Below are 19,436 nucleotides of genomic sequence, written 5' to 3'. Positions count from 1 at the left end.
TTTTGCACAGATTTTTTTTTTTTTTTCTGAAGATGAGATGACGTGCACGTGACAATAATGAAACGCCGCCGTAAAAATCGATCTTCTTCGTCTTCTTTTGACACCTGTTTGGAAAGGCCATTAACGGTTAGATAGATACAATAAGACAAAAACACAGACAATGCAGAGGGCTCCTTCCAAAAGGTGGGTCAGTTCCATGTCCAAGAATATCTACGACGACTGGGAGGATGATGATGATGATGATGATTATATAGAAGAAGAGGAAGAGGAAGAGGAAGAACAACAAGAGAGATCTAATACTGTATCACTACCCCAGCACACAGAAGTCGAGAAAATTGAGGAAGAAACACCCAAGAGCCATGCTATATTGGAATATACCCCACCAATTGCTCCTTTACCAAGTACTGTACCGGCCGAAAGCATAAACCCCCCAGCTCAACAGGAATTTAAGGAACCTCAGCACATCAAGAAGTTGCACGATGTTGAAATTAGTGAAACCAAGCCTGAAGTTGAAATTACTAGAGAAACCGAACCAGAAGCTACCTCTGGTAATGTATCATTAGATTCTGTGGAAGAATATAGACAAAAAACAGAAGAGGAACGTTTTGAACGTCAACAGAACTTGAACTTGATGGAGAGTCTTTACAAGAGTATCTCCAACCAGTTGGAGAACAGGGAAGAGGATGATGAGGATGACAAAATAAGCGAAAACAGTTGGGATGACGATTATCAAGAAGATATCAATAAACCAACTATCATTCACCCAAAGGAAGAAGAAGAACCCATCACTATTGCAGACCAAAAGGAATTACCACTTGATCCAATGGACTATCCAGTATCACCACGGTTTGCTCAATCAAGACCTATATCAAATACTAAGAGAATCAGTGATGTTTCGAAACTAGATAAAAATTTTGAGGATTTATTTGAAGATTTCGAGAACCTTCAGTTTTCAGCAAATGATACTTCTAAAGATATTATCAGTGGTCAACTATTACAAGAAGGGATCCACCCTATTAGTGAGGAAGAAACGGCTCCATTGCGCGCTTCCAGATCGCCATCTATTAAAGAAGATGACTTGCTGTACGGGGGTGATGTTGCGCCAGAACCATATCATATCAATGAGAACCCTATGGAAAGGGAGCCTGAAGCGTATGCTAATGATATCGTTGATGAAGTTGATTTATCAGACTCAGAAGATGAGGCTGATGCTTTCAGAACTAGCCAAGGCGCGTGGTCCTCTGTTGACGATGTTAAACCGAGCATTAAGGTTTCAAGCCCAATAAAACCTCTGGCACTCTTAGAGGAGGAGGAGAGTGACAGAAACTCCCTAGCTGATTCTATTGCCAATAGTGAAGATTTCAATGAACCTTCTCTGATATTATATAAAGAGATAAATATGCCAGAAATTCAGGAAGAGGCTGGTTCACAAGATGTTTCCAAGAGTGCTGCTCAACTTCCAGGGAACATGGAAGAAGTCTACACAGAACCGAGTCTTAATGAAACTCCAAATATTGGGGCCTTTAAAAATAGATCTGACCATTATGAACCAAATGGGGAAGAAGAAAAAGAAGAAGTAGAAGATCAAGTAATGATAGGAGAAGAATATGATGATGAGGATGACGAAGAAGAAGAAGAAGAAGAAGAAGAAGAAGAAGAAGAAGAAGAAGAAGAAGAAGAAGAAGAAGAAGAAGAAGAAGAAGAAGAAGAAGGGCTGGCATTTAACACCGGTAAAGGTATATGGGTGTCAGAAGGTTCTAGTAATATTATTCAACCTCCAAGCCTCAAATTGGAAGATGAAACTGCCGATAATAGTTACGAAGATTCCATGGCTGATAGTACCCAATTTGATGTCACTGAGAATATCAACCAGACTAAGGTTCCAGAAGAAAAGGCTGATGAATTGAAGAACGCTAACAATGTTGATCTCGAGGAAAATGATTATAATAATAGTGATAATAATCCCATGGAAACAGGAAGGGTATTCGGTGATAATTTTGCTTCTGCCGATGACAACGAATCAATCTTTACCGATAATCCTTCGGAATTCAGAACATCAATTTACAAAAATGATTTCATTAAAAGAACTCAACAGGCACATGATAAGTTTGATGCTGCTGCCTTGTCATCAATCATGCGCAACGCAACACAGGATTCGAATAATGGTGCAACATCGGCACGGGATATTTTGAAAGACGATGAATCGTGGCTGCAATCTCTGAATGAGAAATTTGGTCTCCCTCCTGCTCCTGTTTCCTTTGCTAAGGAATATTTAGGCATGTCAGATGATGATGAAGACGATGATGAAGAACAAGAAGCTGATACGGCCTTCAGAACTAGTAATGGAATTTGGTCATCTGAACCCATACCAGAAATGAAATTTACTAATCAATTGACGGAGTCTAAGGAGGAAGAGACCTCAGCGCCAGTATTTACCAATAATATTTCAAAAGACCTAATAGACTCAGAAATAAAGCAATCAGGGAATGAGGTTGATTCTATAGCTTCAACAATAGATACTGCGCCATCCACTGATCCTATTGAACCACCACTCAACGATGTGAAAACTGACTTGATTTCTACGCAACAAGTTTCCCTCCTCAAAACAACTCCTATGGCAAAAAAGAGAACCTCTGAGTTGATTTCGGTGCAGAAAAACCTATCAACCGACAAAATTAGTAGGTCTACCAGCAATGTCAGCCAGGTTAGCCATAAGAACTTCACGACCACAACCCCATTGACCAAAGTGACCTCAACTTTTGAAAAAGATGATATCCCAACACCCCCACAAACACCAGGTACTGAAGCCAATAAGGATATCGAGACCCCTAGGAAACTATCAACTGATAAGGATGCTGATTCTCCAGCAGTCCCACCAAAGGACGAACTCACGTCATTTTCCCCAAAACAGTTCCATCCAATCCAACATAACATGCAACAGATTTTTGATCATAGCGGTGAACAAGTTCATGAAATTTTGCGGAAAGTTCGTGAGGATGAATACCTTCATGACTCTGGTCTTCAAATATGGTTAGAAGCTACTTTGAAATCGAGCGCTAATACCCCTAAATTATCGGCGTTGGAAATTGGGCCAAATACCAAAGCTGCGTACGATATTGTTCAGCAGCATAATGCAGGTACCAACCATAGTTCTACCAGTTCCAGCAGAAGAATGTCTCTTAATTCGCGGATCAATTATGGCTCGCATAGATTTCTTAAAGGAACAATCAATGTTAATAAGAATGTCAAAGGAAAAATTACCAGAAATCTCTTCAAGAGAGATAAATGAGTGTTTACTTTTTTTTTTTTTTTCCTTTTCTTTTCACGCTTCTTTTATATTTGCTCTTTGCTACTGGATTTAATAAATATATGAAATAATAATAATAAAAAAAAGAATAGAGTAAGATAAGAAAGGACAGGTTGAACATTATGCAGTTTTGGTTTTTGATGATTATGGATCATTTTTTTGAGAAGAGTACACATCACTTAACAAATAGTAAGATAACCTATTGATTAAAAAAATGTAAATGTCTTATGGACATGCAATCATTTGCTAGATTTCTGGGAAATTTGTAACAACTTCCAATTGATGGGTTGGTTGGTATTAGGAAATCTAACAGCCTGGATGGTCTACGATCAGTAAACTAAATAATGATGAAACAAAAATCTTTTTGTCAGGGACCACCGGAAAATGTTTACAACATAAGATATCGTTTCTCAAGAGATTTTTTTCCAACTATAATTTCCAAACTGCTCAACAAGAAATGTTTAACATTTTTTTTTTGAAGGGAAATATGATGATCAAGAATAATCGCACAACTCAGCCGTCAGAACCACCGGAAAATAAAAGATGGTTCAATTTAACAAAATCTTTTGCAGTATATATTATATTTTCATTTTTTTGCAATTTGTCTGATAATGGCTCAATTTCTAAACTGGTCGACTTGCTAAGGGACTCCAATAGAGAATTGTTGTCTTTTTCCATAAACACTCTGGCATCGCATTTCAAGCTCGCTAACAAATCAGTCCTACTATCCCCGATATAAAGTGACGGCAACGATGGATTTTTGGCTAATATCTCAGTGAGTCGCTGTAATTTATCATAGCCAGTTCTAACATTGCCAACCTGGAACCCACCGGTGCAAGTGGTACCATCTTCGGAGAACTCCAACTCGTTAGATATTACCACCGTCGCATTAGGAGCCACTCCATTGTTCAATAACACCAGCTTTACAAATCTCGCTGACCAAGTAATGCTGAGCACGTAGATGGGGATCAGCTGCCTATAACATTCATTAGCAAACAACGAGAATCCTTCTCTGATGGGGATTTTCAACGAATCCAAATTGCGACTCTCGAGACCTTTGAAAAGTCCTGTAGACACAATCTCATCAATCGAACTCATTTCTACGGGATACATCCCTTGTTGGTAAAGTAGTTCTTGGGAAAAGAGGTCTTTTAACGAAGGGCATTGTTTGCCCCCCAAGTATTCATGGCCAGCAACGTAGTTCAGGTAATGTTTATAGTACACATCCTGGTAATGGCGGAACTTCACAGGGAATTGTGGTTTCTGGCGATAGGCGAGCGATGCCAATTGCAGAAGAGTGTCCTTCTTGGTGATTGTCTCGTCGAAGTCCACGACAATAAGTCTCATGGCTGTCTTGATTGACATGTGGTGATTGTTAATGATAAGCGCGCGTGGCAAAAAAAAAAAAAAAAGGCGAAGAGCATCTTTCTTAATATTATTTCTTTCTACAACAACTGCTTATCTCAAAAAGATAAAAGTAATATCCCACCCAGTAAATGCCAGAGAAGCTCAAATTCGTGCCATTCCACTCGTCAGTGGACTCGAGCTTCTTTCAAAAACTCTCAGAGCTCAAGCTCGATAAGTTCAAGCTTGACACCTCCAGCCAGGTCATCCTTGCGTATTACAACATCAAGCTCTTCACTAAGAACCTGGCCCCGCTAATAAACGTCTCGGGTACCAGCTTTGAAAACCATTCCAATGAGTTCCACAGAATGCTTCCCGGTGGCTCTGCGTTATTTGCCCCCGGTAATCTTGTGAATTTGAACACCAAGGAACAGTTCCAAGAGATGGATAAGAATGCCTATTTGCAGGCATCCGGAGAAAAATTGTACCAAAGTTTTAAATCTAAAGAGGTATTGACCAACCCTGCGTTATTGGCGTCGCTCAATGTTTTATCGTTTTCTGATTTGAAGAAATTCAAATTCTATTATTGGTTCTCTTTCCCTTCATTTTATACCGAGTGGATGATCAATTCATCGAGAATTGAGCTGGCCAAAGAAGAATTTGACCATAAGATCCAAACATGGTGGCAAACGGAAACAAATGACAATAAGAAGAACTTCTTCTTGTTGGATGCTGACAACAACCCAATTGCGTTGTCGGAACTTGTCCTCGATGATAAGCGTAACGATTCCATACGTGTAGGGATTATTGATGCATCGACGTACCCAATGATCCCATCTTGGTACTTGAGAAACTTTTTGACCCTTTTGTTGTATTACGGTTACACTAAAGTCGAAGTATTGGTTTACAGGTTCAATGGATCATCATTCTGGCTCGACTTGTCAGCCATGGATAGCTCTATTAATCTTAACATTAGACAAAACGTTCCTAAAGTTACAGGATGGGAGAAAACCAGCAATGGGTCACTACAGCCGAAAATCGCCGACTTACAGTCTCTATTATCCCCAGTGTCTTTGGCAGAACAGGCGGTTGATTTGAATTTAAAGTTAATGAAATGGAGAATCATCCCACAAATTGATTTGGATTCCATCAAAAATACAAAATGCTTGTTGTTAGGTGCCGGTACTTTAGGTTCATACGTATCAAGAGCTTTATTGGGGTGGGGAGTCAGAACAATTACCTTTGTCGATAATGGGAAAGTTTCGTTTTCCAATCCAGTTAGGCAATCATTATATACTTATGAAGATTGTCTTAATGGTGGAGCTCCAAAAGCCGAAGCCGCTGCTAAAGCCCTTAAACAGATTTTCCCTCAAGTGAATGCCAAAGGTTACGATTTGGAGATTCCTATGATTGGCCATCCAGTCAAGGATATGGAAACGGAGCGCCAGAATTTTGAATTGTTGGAAAAATTGATTGAAGATCATGACGTTGTTTATTTATTGATGGACTCCCGAGAAACTAGATGGTTACCTACCATTATTGCCAACGTCAAACATAAGACCGTGGTGAATGCCGCTTTAGGGTTTGACAGTTTTCTTGTCATGCGTCATGGGTGTATTTCTGAAAGTGTAAATTTCGACGGGGAGCAGGATGTTGACCTGCAACAAGATAAGAGACTTGGATGCTATTTCTGCAATGATGTTTTTGCCCCATCAGATAGTTTAACCGATCGAACTTTGGATCAAATGTGTACCGTCACCAGACCAGGGGTGGCCCTAATGGCATCTTCGTTGGCAGTGGAGTTGATGGTGTCAATCATCCAACATCCACAGAAACAATACGCGTTGGTAAATGATGAAAATTCGACGATATTGGGGGAATTGCCTCATCAAATACGAGGGTTTATGCACAATTTCAACAACGTCAAAGTACAAGCCCCAAGTTATAAGAACTGCTCGGCGTGTTCATTGCCAATTCTCTCTGAATTCTTGAAGCATGGTTGGGGATTTGTTGTCAAAGCGTTAAATAATAACAAATACATTGAGGATCTTAGTGGATTGACGAAAGTTCAAGAAGAGGCCGAGAAGGCAGCAGCAGAATTCTCCATTAGCAATGATGTTCTTTCCGATAATGACTCTATAGATGAAGAATGGTTGTGAAACGTATTTTTCTTCTTCATGTTTATGTTGCTTTTTTGTTCTTTATTGTTTTTTGACATTTTGGGTTTGAATTATGATTTTTTGATTTAATTTTTCAGATGTTTTGAAATGATATGGATGAATATGTTAATCTTGATAATGAATGGTGATTACTCTTGGTTTTTGTCACTTTTGATTTTTTTACGGGTATTCGTATACAGAGCCTTTTTTTTTTTTTTATTCATAAACAAATGTATAATTTATAAATTATAGAAATGATGAATGGTCTTCTTATCAACTTTTGGGATCCATGGTATAATTATCTGCCGTGGTAGAGAAGCGATCATATAATTATTGACAGACGATGATTGTAAGTGCTATATTTGCCCACTCATATTTCTATATCGGAATCAAAGCTCCTAAGTAATAATACGCTGGCTCTGATTTTTAGATGATGTTCTGGATTAGTTTGTGTTATACTCCTATATCCGAACCTGGACAACATGGCGGCCTTGTAAGTATCATGGAAGGACCAGATCATCATATCTCCACTAATAAAACATTATTGTCGTTTCTATCAGGATTATATTTAGATCCATTATTGGTTGCTGGGTGCCGGTGTTGTTCATCCTTACTACTTTCTTTATATTTAACTTTATTATCTAGAGTGCTTGTTATTATACGTGAGTGCGTTTGTTTCATCTATATACATTGAAGTACTTTGTAGACTTGTAGAATTCTAGCAAACTCAGTAGAAACATTCATCTGGCTGTGACCAGCAGGTATTTAACACTTATCTCTAGTGAATATTGACCAGGGATGAATATGCGTTAGACATATAGAAATTGTACACCAAAAGAGTTTCTCTTTATATATATATATATAGACTAACCGAATGGTTGAATATCTCAAAAATAAAAACCCGTTGTATTGATATACTTCGGTCTACAAAAGAGATCATTTCTTCTAAAGTAACAGTTGATAATCCGTTCGATTTATAATCCGATTACTGGCCAGGGATATGCTATTTAAGATGTGAATTTATCATTTATGGTACAATGGTGTATATTATCTTTCAATGACAGGTATATTAAACTATTATGAAGTTGGATACATTCGTTATCATTGTGTGGAAAACATTCTTACATATGGTTTTGACTAAACCATAGTAAACAAAAACAATGCGTTCATTAAATGCTCCCTCTCATTGAATTACACTATTTGAGCATCTGGGCACTCTCATCTTCAGAATCGCTGTCACTATCACTATACTCATCATCATCTTCCTCTTCTTCAGACTCTTCAGATTCATCTTCCTCAGACTCATCCTCAGACTCGCTATCTTCCTCATATTCCTCATCTTCGTCATTGTCTTCTATTTTACTGGAGCTCTTCTTCGGATGGTCTGCTTTTTTCAAATACTTCTTATTTCTCGAGATCATTTCCATTCTCCCATCTTGTGAGCTCAAGAACTCATCCAAACTTTGTAGCTTGTAATTATTCTTCAAGTTGAAGTTCTGCATTTGATGTGGTCCCCTTTTCAAAGTATCGGAGGACATCGCATGATTTGAAGTTTCTGCTTGATACTTATTTTCAAGGAATGAACTAGAAGAAATAGCTTTGACATTTCCAAAACCCGATGCCATCAAAGAGCTCTCTTGTTGTCGTTGAGAAGTGGTAGTAGTAGTATCCCTGATAGAGTCCGGAAGCAATTTTGAAACATCAGACCATTGAGGGACCGTCATAAATGATGACAAGCATGGCATTAACACATTTTCGAAATCCCCGCCTTTATCGCCGTTATTGTAAAGTTCGGTGGCCACAGATTTTGGCACGGTCAACCCGGTATTCAACTTCTTCTCGCTGAATGAGTTTTTATTGGAAGGTTGTGGGGAAACTTCGACATTGGCACTAGCTTCTTCAGCTTGGTTTTTCTTCTTTTCCGCAATATCAATAATTTTCTGACCATTACCGATGATGCCCCCGGTCTTTGGAACCCCTGGGTAGAAATCATCGTTCAATTTTGGCGAGGCAAGATTGTTCAAGATCGGTTGGTTGGAAATTAAAATCAAGGGAATTGGTTTGGGAGCTTGTAAAATCAAATTCGCCAACTCGATCCGGTCAGACGATAATAATTGATGAAACATCCGTGCCTGATCTCTAATGTCGTATGAGTTGTCGTACTTGCATAAATTGATGACATGGTTGAAAATGTTATATATCACGTTGGTGGCGTCTCTTGGATAGTATTGTAATGTGGTTTCCGGGTTCTTTAATTGAAATTGTGCGATGTCGTAAGTATAGTATTTGCAAACAATCAATAATATATTACTCCTGACAATTTCCTCTTCATTTTTAAATGATTTCACCAATACTCTGATGAAGTCGGGAAGGAATTTAGGGATGATATTGGTGAATTCCCCCACTAGCCAAATAATCGATGATTTGGCGCTGGCGTTCAAATTGAACTTTTCATTGATGATGATACTGGCAAGCTTGATAATGGGCTTGACGTTATTTTCTGGAGATTGTTGGATCAAATACCTGATGACCGTAAGACATTCATTGATGATTCTATCGGTACAAAGAAGTTTCCCATCAACATCGTCATCTTTGGTGACCATTTCCACCTGTTTCAATAACCACTGCAAAACTTTTTTGTTCCAATGGATATTAATTTGTGAGCACTTCCCAATAGTTTTTGTGGCTTCGATGGCGATCTTATCATCGGGGCTATACAATGCATAATATTTCAATTCATTGACAATGCTTTTGATGTTATTTTCGTTGATGATCAATGAAAGAATACAGAGTTTTAATTTGGCAATTTGAATGGTATCGGTGGGCAATAAATAAAAAGTCTTGAAATGGTTTTGGAACATTATCGAATCCTTTTTCAATATCACGTACAAGATGATTTGCAATTTGAAAATTTGTAAGTTTTCTGGAGAGTTTTGGAGCTGTCTAATCAAAATCGTGTTGATATTATAGTCTTTCAAGGTTTTTGCTGGGGTTAAGAAATAAAATGCTTTGATGATAGACAAGATCAATGCATTATTAGGACTATAGATCAAATTTTTCATGGAGTCCAAAAACAATTGCAAATCTGGGTGAAATTCTGCCTCGTACACTGGGTAATTGATAATTTGGAACTCGTCATCTGGTAAATAAATGAATTCACCAGGTCCCGCCAAATTGATGATCTTTGGTCTCGGTAAGTATATTCGACAGTAGTTGGTCAATATGTTAATCAATACAATCTGGGTCCATTCGTCAAAATCGCTTAATACTGAGCAATAATGCCTGAACAATGGGTGAATCATTGAATAATTGTTAGGACAGACGTTATTGAAGGCGATAATCGCTGAATTGACCACCAGTAACTCTGAGTCGTTCATCAATTTGTTCAAGTATTGCTCAATCAATACCGTCTTTTGAGTTTCGTCGATATTATTGGCCATCAACTTGAACATCTTGGAGATACAAATTGCGCTGGATCTTCGCACCATTGGCGAAAGGTCATTGACGGAATTCTTGATCGCCAACATGGAAATCGACAAGATGGTGGGGTTGTTAATTGACGAGATGATTCTCAAACCTAAAGCCCGAATCTGGGGGTTTTTATCACTCAATGATTTCTGAATTGAATTGATCGACAATAACACCAAGTCTGGGTTAGTTTCTGAAAACCTTGTGAGGTAAATGTATATTAGCTTGCGGATCTTCAAGTTGGAATTATTGATGTTCTTGATGACGTAGGGGAAGAATTGCGACGCGTCTTTCCCGGTGGACATATAAGAAATCACGACTTTCAACCCGTTCAAGATCTCATGTTCAAAGCTGGAGTTCAATAGCTTGATGATTTCTTTTGGTTTGGCGTGGTTTGGGGTGTCTGCCAACTTTGCTGCCGCCGACGCCGCTGCCTCCACTGTCAAGTCCTTTGCGGACTCGAGCATATGGGAGATTGTGGTGAAAGGATCGTTCATTCGGGCGGCAATTGTCGGTGATAATGAGAAATATGACAGGTGGATAGATAGATGGAGATAGAAGACTGTGAAATGAGTTTGCCGATTATCACCAAAAAAAAAAAAAAAAACTGTGGTTTGTGCCCTGGCAGGTGGAAGGACAAATGTTTTTTTTCTTCTTCCTTCCTTCCATTCCTTCTCATGTTGTTACGGTGCTTCCTTCTGGCAATAGAAAACACACACATCACAATGGGTGAGTAAATAGTATCTGGCTATTGTATATATTATGCACACAAACTAACTCTTTCCCCACCAGGCATTGCTCTCTGGTTAGTACCCAAATCACACTCGCTTTTCTACGAATCGGCCGATTCATTGATCATCTCCCTTCACACTCTCTTCGATAACGCTCCCACTTTCGAACCTCACATCACCATAACTTCGGGCATCGTCATAAACACCCCCAGCGATGTGGCAGTATTGTTGAACTCTGCGTTGGCTGCCATAAATTCATTGAACCAAATCCACCAACAGCGACGGGAGGAACAGCAACAACAACGCAAACAGATGGAAAACCAATCAGATACTTCCCTCAATGACAACAACACCAATATTTCCGAATCGTCTCTGGAGAACGCCATATCAGATCAGTTAATATTATTCGATAAATTGGAATTTGGCAAGAAGTATTTCCAAAAAGTCAAACTCTCGGTATATCCGAACCCTAACTTGGTATCGTTTGCTCGGATCATCAGGGAATTGTTTGTTGAGGCTCCAGGACTCAAGCAACGGGTTTTACAACAGTCCTCCTCATTGGCTCCTCCGTCTAATGACCGGCCAAAAAGATCGAAAAGTCTCTCGAAACGGGTTGCCAGTAATAGTAGTGCTCTTTCCTCCGCCACTTCCGAATCTACAGAAGGAGGATCGTCAACAACCCTTTCTGGGGAAATTAACCCTGCTGATATTTCCTCGTTGGCAATGAAGGCGGCGGAACGATGGTCACTCGAAGAGTTCAATCCGCATTTATCCCTCGTTTATTCCAACGTGTATGCCATTGATTCGGCATTGGAAAGAACCATAAAGACCAGAGTCGAAGATTTGTTAAGCGTGTTGATCGATGGGGATAATAGATTGGTGGATGATGCGGCAAATCTATATTGGCCTGATGATGGGTGTTTAAAGTTGGTGCGATGTGAAGGTGAGGTTAAAGATTGGGAAGTGTTAGGATCCATCGATTATCACTTGACGTGATAGAACGAGGCGTGATTTTCATGTTGATAGTATGCTATTATAATTAAATGCATTTGATATATGGCTAGTAGTATGACGTATATATAACTAGCAATACGATGTATATGGAGCCAGTATTATGGTTGATACATAGCTAAAATCATGATTCTCATATGACTAATCTCAAATACGGATATATAGCTAATGTCATTATATCATTGGAACCAAGATACGGGTGTGTTTCTAGTTTTATCGGTTGTTGTTTTTTTTGAATTTCGAGTTGGATTGTTTTATCTGCTTGTTTCTTTTGCCTACTTATTTATTTTTGCCTGCGTAATTTTTTTTGCTCCTTTATTTGTGATGTTTTTTTCTTGTTTTTTATTTTCGCTGTTGTTCTCTAATTTGTCATTTTATCACCTGTGTGCTTTAAAGATTTCCTAAGTGCTGGTCAGTAATTATATATATAAAAAAAAAGAAAAGTTTGGTTATCAGTAACCGAACAAGAGAATATGTCTCCATAAAGAGACCAAGACGATTGTATAATGCACAATCTTAACATCAATTTGATTTGGGGGAATAGTATAGTGGGATATTTCAAAAAATTTGAGGGATATGAGCTCATACGGTGTGGTACAAAGTATCATCTATGTTGAACAATAATTTCAGCCAGATAGCATCTAAATAAGTATCATTCATCTACAAAATATAAATAAATAAGATCATCACCATATATACAAAAATTGAAATATTTTATATTGTAACTCTCTTCAAAAATACAAAAGAAAAAAAAAAAAAAAAACACAAATAAAATGACAACCGAGGAAGAAAAAAAAAATACTAATAATCATCATCGTCGTAGCTCTCATTATCGTAGCTCTCATTATCATAGCTGTCAGTATAATTGTTATCATCATCATAGCTCTCATTATAATAGTTCGAGCCAGTGTAACTCTCATTATCATTGTTTCCATTACTTTCATTATCATTGTTACCATAACTCACATTATCGTTGCTGCCATTATGATAACCCACATCATCATGGTTATCATAACTCACACTATCATGGTTTGCATTATGATGACTCCCATTATCGTTGTTTCCATAGCTCTCATTGTCATGATTTTCATGACCCTCATTATCGTGGTTACCATAACTCTCATTATTGTTGCTATCATTATGATAGCTCCCATCATCATACTCTGCTACAACATGTTGTGGTGAACCACCATCATCTTCAGAATAATGAATATACCCTGGTCCCATGACCTCATATTCCACATCTTCGTCATGATCATTTTGATGATGATCATCGTCGTCGTCAGAGTGATCATGATGGTGTGGATAATGAGGAGTTGTTGCTGCCCTTCTTTCTCCCCCATTGAGGATCTCCGCTAACCCTTCAACGGTCACATTCCCGGGCAAATTCTCCGGATGACTGAGATTATTCGCCAACAATCTCACCAATTCCCGTTGGATCATCGCTTGACCCTCATTATCCCCGTAAATGTTCATTTCTCTGGCGATGGTCTGAAACATATCGTTAATATTCTGATGAGGCAACGCATCATCATAGTCACTATCATCGGCATCCTCTCCGTCATCATCATCTTCAGGGATTTCCACATCGAAGTTTCTCATCGCAGCAACATTAGGCAAAATCCGCTGATTTGTTGGAACGTAAATCTCATCGTCGTCAACATCATTGATCACATCATCGTCTTCGTCCGAATCATCATCATCATCATCATCATCATCTCTGAAGAACAATCCTCCTCTATTATCATAATCATCGGCCCCTGAACGATCACTTTCATCCTCATCTCGACGACCAAAGAATAGTCCTCCACCAAGGCCTCCCTGCCATCTGGTGGCACTGCCATAATATCTTGATAAATAAGAAGCGTACCCATCCACCAAATACATCTTGATGATATGTCTGTAACGGTTCTCGCTCAAAGTGATCAGGGCATTCTGTCTCAAAGAATACTCCCCAGTATCCCCTAACTCGTTGATATATGGTGCTTGGAGTTTTGCAGGAACCCCTTGGGCATTCCCCATCATCAAAAACACCACGTTCTTAGTGGTATCCAAAAATAAGGTGTGATTGGTCGATTTGGTGTGTCGCGACATACTCTCGTTTCCTGAACGCAATTCAAACTTGGCAAGATGGTCCTTGTAAATCCGTTTCGCACAATGTAAACAAACCGAATAATCGTACCGATTCTCTCCTTGCCAATCATTATCTTGGCCAATCGCCTCGAAATATTCTTTGGCGTTAATGGTGAATGTTTTGAAGTTATTAGGTAATGGGATCAATTTCAATACCCCTGGATACTCAATTCTATAACGCGTGATGTTACTATGAGTATCAGCGAACACCGCCTTGAAGATGTTCGCAGAAATGGTTTCACCATTATCGCGGTTTAACCCTGTCAAGACATCGGCGATATTGGAAACCCCATAAAATTTATTATACGGTTCCAACGTCTCGGGGAAATCATCGTTCAAGAACGAATCTTCGATCCCACTAATGATATTATCGTTCATGATATTGCCGAGTTGGTACACCACATTGTCACTTTCAGGATCGTACGTCAACACTTTCAAGAAAATTGTGAGTTGTCTAAAGAATCCTAATGAACATCTTTGAATAATGATCAAGATCCCGTTAAGGAAATCATCATCTAATCCCGACATCATCTGGGACTTTGTGGCAGGATTAATGATTTTCGACAACAGACTACGTAGATCGTCCATGGTTTCTGCACTGCTGATCACACGAGCGTTGCTGGACCCCACTTTGCCAATCACTTCGAACAATTCTGGTCTTTCTGGAATCAAATTGAAAACACTGTTGAGGGTCGCGGCGATGTTTCTCATGTACATTGAGTTCAAAAGTAATTGGAATGAAAAACTGCCAGATAAGTAACCAACGACAAATAATGTGAACGATGACATTTGCCCAATGTTTTTTAACAACAGGGATTCCCCATTTTTGAACCAATCCTTATCAAGACGGTACAAAATCAACATTCTCAAAAACGTGTAAGTGATTTCAGGGATCTCGCTCAAATAATCGGTGTAAGGGTTGTTATTAGGATTAGTAGAAAATCTGCTGGCGACTTCCAAAGAACTGATGGTGTTACTGATCAATAAAGAAAGATTATCCGCAGAAGTTTCAAACATGCTAGAGTTATTACTCTTGGAAAGAGTTTGGATCTTGGTTTCAAAATGTTTCTTCAATGACAATTTCACTTTGTTAAACTTCTTCAATTTGACTTCATCTTCATGGTTTTCAGAATCCACCGATAACAATTTTGCAAGCATTGGCAATGCCGTCAACTTCTTGGGACTTTTCACTACCCCGTGCTCGACAAACTCAAAAATCGCTGAGTGTTGGGTATTATCAATTTCTTCATTGTCCGATTTCAAAGATTCAAAGAATTCAGGGCTCACCTTTTGCGATAAATGACATGGCATCAATAAATCACCTTCAAAATTACACAATGGACAAATGAGCCCTTGTTGTGATCGATGGTGCATGAAGCACGTATGGTGCATGGCGTGGTTACACGAGGTGATGATATACCGATCTTCCAGGTTGCTGTTCTCGTCATCACTGGTACGGCAAGACATCACTTTATTGTGAGACACAAAGTCTTCATAACTCACGGAACTATCCCATCTTTTGAAAGCCGCGGCGAATGATGTCTCGTTAGATGGTAGGGTGGCCACCGCATTATGTTTGGCAAACGAAGTCATGGTGACGAAAATATCAAGTTCTTGCTGGGCCTTTTGACACAAAATGCAGGTTCTACCACTGGCGCCATGTGGGTTGAGGTTATCGTCATCATCATCATCATCCGCACCATTATTATAATTGGTCAAGTTTTCATTGCTCATGTTGTTATTTTCCTCGAATAATTTTCTCTGCGCTGCCAATTTGGCAAATGCTTTTTTCTTCTTTTCCTGAATCAAAAGTTTTCTCCGGATATTCTCTTCATCTTTTGTGCTTTGTTCTAATTGATTTTTCAATTGTTCGACTTGAGTATGATCACAAGTGTTGTACAAGTACTCCATCACTTTGGCCTCATTTTTGCCAATCAAGTATTTCAATAAATACGATGCTTTTGATTTCACCCCCTTATCTAGCTTTGTGCCATCAGTGACAATCTTAAACAACGCAAGTCCCAATTTATCGTAAAATGAATCGAAATGACTTTCCCCCATGACGTTCTCGTTATCCAAAATCACCGCGTGAACTAAATGGAGCAATAATTGCAATCCATTGCTATCGGCTTCCTGAGTTAGCGTAGAAAGTAATCTATAAAGCAATTTGCTGAAGGCATAAGTTCTCACGAAATTTGAATAGTTCTGGTATTCGTCGTGTAATTCCAGGAAATAGGGGTTAACAATCACATCGTCCACATCTTTGTACTCCAGCACTCCTGTTTTCTGCTGGGCCAATTTGAATAATTTGTTCTTAACACAATCGGCAACTTCTTCGACCGACGGAGAAAACAAATTATAGGGATCCAATTGGGAATAAAATTCGGGTTTCAAACTAAAAGTACCGTGATCGCTTAATCCTACTGGGGGTTTATAATCAGCGATTTCGTCCAACACGGACCGCACCAATCTTTTATCGGAATCGGTGATCATTTTCCGATCGAGCTGTCTAAATGTTTGTGGTCCGGTACTAAGTTCGTATAATAACGAATAGTGGATCGAACTTCTTTCCTTTTCTGGACTGGTTTGGGGAATGAAGAATTTTCTTTCGGTGAGGACTCTATAAAGGAACAACAAAAATTCGTGGACCAAATAATTCATCTTATCACCATATACCCCATCAAGGAAAGATTCGCCTTCCCATAATCCAAGAAGTTCCCATCCATTAATGACATTCAACAAATATTCGGTTGGGTCGGCCGCGTGGAGGAAAAATCCCAATTGCACCATGTGAAGATCTCTTAAATAGCCATGGGCGCTGATATTGAAACCGGCAGATAATTTGGAATAACACAATGCATAATTGACAATGGACATCCCGTTTCTCACCCAGAATCTTGATTCCACTTGCCCGCAAAATACAATCGATCTCAAAGAAATGTCGGCGATATGGTCCATGGTGGCCAAGTATTCGCGATCCTTGTGAATTACCGATATAAAATACTCCAAATCGTTATTTTCAACCACAAGCGATAACAAAGAGTTGATAGGATTTAATAACGACACCTCTTGCAGTGACACAGGGTTATTAAACAACTTGTAGCTATTGCCATCGTAGAATATGGTCTTATATTTTGGGATATCCACCGAGTCGCCATAATGTACAAAGATGTTTTCCAAGCTACTAGTGACTAATTCTTTAACATTGACATCCACCACCGTCAGATTGGTAAATTCTCTCCCATTGAAAGCGCAACAAATGGCTCGCAAGATCGAATTGAAGATCATTAAAGTTTGGCCAAACGTTTTGTCTTCCATGTGAATATGCTCGCCAGTCTTTCTTTGGAATTTGTAACTATTTTGGAATAACTCGAGTACCGCAAAAAACATTTTGAAGTTGTCTTGCTTATAAAATAACACCTTATATTCTGCCGGAAGCTTTTCTGCAATCAGAGTGATATGGTTATTCATATAATTCAACACCGTCAAATATCTTTCGGCATTGACCACCGACAGCAACGCATCATCGGGAGTATACATCCATTTATGGTTGGTCACTTTCTTCATCACCACCTCGGTGAACCCGGCCATAAAATTCACAAAATACCCATCGACTAAAGTTTTTTGCGCGGCAGACGGGGTATAAAGTAATTGTACCAACGTCTCGATCACGATGTTATTAGTGTATTCCCTATCGCTAAGGAAATTCTGGGCAAGATTAGGGAAAACGTTGGCGTATTTTTCCAAAAAGAGATTCTTAAATGATAAATCCATAATCACAGAGTCGATGATCAACGATTTCATCGAGTTTCTAAATCTTTTGGCAAAACGCCAGTCGAAATAAAGAAGATACTCCACCACAGAGTCCTTATCGCCACAGGCAATATTGTGATGTTCCTCGTAGTTACTAGAAGGGATATTTCCTTGGTCATTTAATAATCCACTGGTATATCTTGACTCTTCGTTAAGTCTCGGATACTCAATCTCCGATTCCAATGAGATCTTCTTTGGGGTCAAGAACCCTTTAGTTAAACAATCCCTGGCGATTTTTTGGAACTTCTTCAGAGGATACTTCAATAACTCGTGGATCCACTCCGTCATATAGAAACATATTTCTTCCTGCATATATTTCTCCATGTCCATGATCGACGGCACCAATCCTTCTCTTCCGGTAGTAGAGCTTCTTTGATAGGTATGACGGAAGGTAATATAAAGATCCTGTGGATTGTCACTACTCAATAACACCGCTCTTCCGACCTTGTCAATATTCATGGCAATTTCTCCACATTGCCCAGAAGTCTTTTTGGTAACGTTCTGAATGGTGCTGGTGGCTTCATCATAGCCATGGTACTCGTCGTTCCAAAGAATGAATACGTATTTATTGCTAGGTTGGGCATGGATACGATAATTATCGTCTAACCAGGTTCTTCGAGAATGCGATTTCAAATGGTGCAGAAACTCGTGCTTGTCGACGAAATCAAGACTTTTCAAATAAAATGGTAAAGTTTCAATAGAATGGTGGAAGGTCCCCACAAGATAATTGAGGCAAGTATCTAATAATTGTTGTAAATGGTCAACGAACTCCTGGTTAGCAAATTGTGATCCGTCATCATTGTCACCTTCAGTGCCTTGAAGAGCATCATCATTTTCTTCACATTTACAATGTAGTTCACCATTCCAGGACTCAGGATCCCCACAATCACAACATCCCGAGTTATGCTCGCTGGCCATGGAAGTCAAGACAACGTGCCCCTCATGGTCCTTCTTGTTGAAGCATTGGAGACAGAGCACACAAGTATCGTCGTACCCACACTCGACACAGCGATATATTGGTTCACCAAACTGGAATTTACGACCACATGGTCTGCCAGTATGTTGGGCGTCGTTGAAATCTTCGTCATTCGCCAAATCTTCAAAGAACTGGTAATTATTTGGCGGTGCCGATGGTTGAATCACGTCTTTACCCCATGAAGTCGGGAAGTTATTTCGTTCGAGGCCTGGAAAAAGAATAGGGAAATAATCCGCAGACTCTTTGGTGCCATTGAACAATGCAAAATTCAATGCTCTGCGAACGTTGGTTTGTAATAATTCCTCATCGGCAAACTTGTACGATAAATTCCTGGGCAACGAGGCCAAATGCTCGATCAATTGGGAATGGAGGAGGACCTGCTGCGACGGCATGTCTTTGTTTCCAATATTGATAAAGAAAGAGATATATTATATCAATTATGGTGCTTATTCAAAGAGCAAGAGATAGATGGTTCTCAGTGCAATATTTTGTTT

The 19,436-nt window shown here is 39.2% G+C and overlaps 6 protein-coding genes across 6 annotated transcripts; 3 read left to right on the top strand and 3 right to left on the bottom strand. All coding sequences in view use genetic code 12, as the record gives it.

Annotated features, from left to right (window-relative positions):
* Window positions 1–160: 160 nt before the first annotated feature.
* On the top strand, window positions 161–3,289 carry DASC09_005210 (uncharacterized protein; the record flags this gene model as incomplete). The annotated part of the gene is made up of 1 exon (XM_064994124.1): window positions 161–3,289. One exon carries the CDS (start codon window positions 161–163, stop codon window positions 3,287–3,289), a length of 3,129 nt encoding a protein of 1,042 aa, XP_064850196.1.
* Window positions 3,290–3,820: 531 nt separating this feature from the next.
* On the bottom strand, window positions 3,821–4,672 carry CTO1 (Cto1p; the record flags this gene model as incomplete). Its single annotated transcript, XM_064994123.1, has 1 exon — window positions 3,821–4,672. One exon carries the CDS (start codon window positions 4,670–4,672, stop codon window positions 3,821–3,823), a length of 852 nt encoding a protein of 283 aa, XP_064850195.1.
* Window positions 4,673–4,803: 131 nt separating this feature from the next.
* ATG7 (Atg7p) lies at window positions 4,804–6,810 on the top strand (the record flags this gene model as incomplete). The annotated part of the gene is made up of 1 exon (XM_064994122.1): window positions 4,804–6,810. The coding sequence occupies one exon, from the start codon at window positions 4,804–4,806 to the stop codon at window positions 6,808–6,810; it is 2,007 nt and encodes a 668-aa protein (XP_064850194.1).
* A 1,196-nt stretch (window positions 6,811–8,006) lies between these two features.
* On the bottom strand, window positions 8,007–10,775 carry APL6 (AP-3 complex subunit beta; the record flags this gene model as incomplete). The annotated part of the gene is made up of 1 exon (XM_064994121.1): window positions 8,007–10,775. One exon carries the CDS (start codon window positions 10,773–10,775, stop codon window positions 8,007–8,009), a length of 2,769 nt encoding a protein of 922 aa, XP_064850193.1.
* A 228-nt stretch (window positions 10,776–11,003) lies between these two features.
* On the top strand, window positions 11,004–12,005 carry CPD1 (2',3'-cyclic-nucleotide 3'-phosphodiesterase; the record flags this gene model as incomplete). The annotated part of the gene is made up of 2 exons (XM_064994120.1): window positions 11,004–11,007; window positions 11,071–12,005. 2 exons carry the CDS (start codon window positions 11,004–11,006, stop codon window positions 12,003–12,005), a joined length of 939 nt encoding a protein of 312 aa, XP_064850192.1.
* An 816-nt stretch (window positions 12,006–12,821) lies between these two features.
* UBR1 (E3 ubiquitin-protein ligase UBR1) lies at window positions 12,822–19,334 on the bottom strand (the record flags this gene model as incomplete). Its single annotated transcript, XM_064994119.1, has 1 exon — window positions 12,822–19,334. The coding sequence occupies one exon, from the start codon at window positions 19,332–19,334 to the stop codon at window positions 12,822–12,824; it is 6,513 nt and encodes a 2,170-aa protein (XP_064850191.1).
* Window positions 19,335–19,436: the final 102 nt, after the last annotated feature.

The sequence above is a fragment of the Saccharomycopsis crataegensis genome, assembly GCF_037102585.1.
Source record: "Saccharomycopsis crataegensis DNA, jcf7180000000072, whole genome shotgun sequence".
In the NCBI taxonomy this organism is placed as follows: domain Eukaryota; kingdom Fungi; phylum Ascomycota; class Saccharomycetes; order Ascoideales; family Saccharomycopsidaceae; genus Saccharomycopsis; species Saccharomycopsis crataegensis.
Note: the sequence above shows the minus strand (reverse complement) of the source record. Positions and strands in the feature narration are given on the sequence as shown.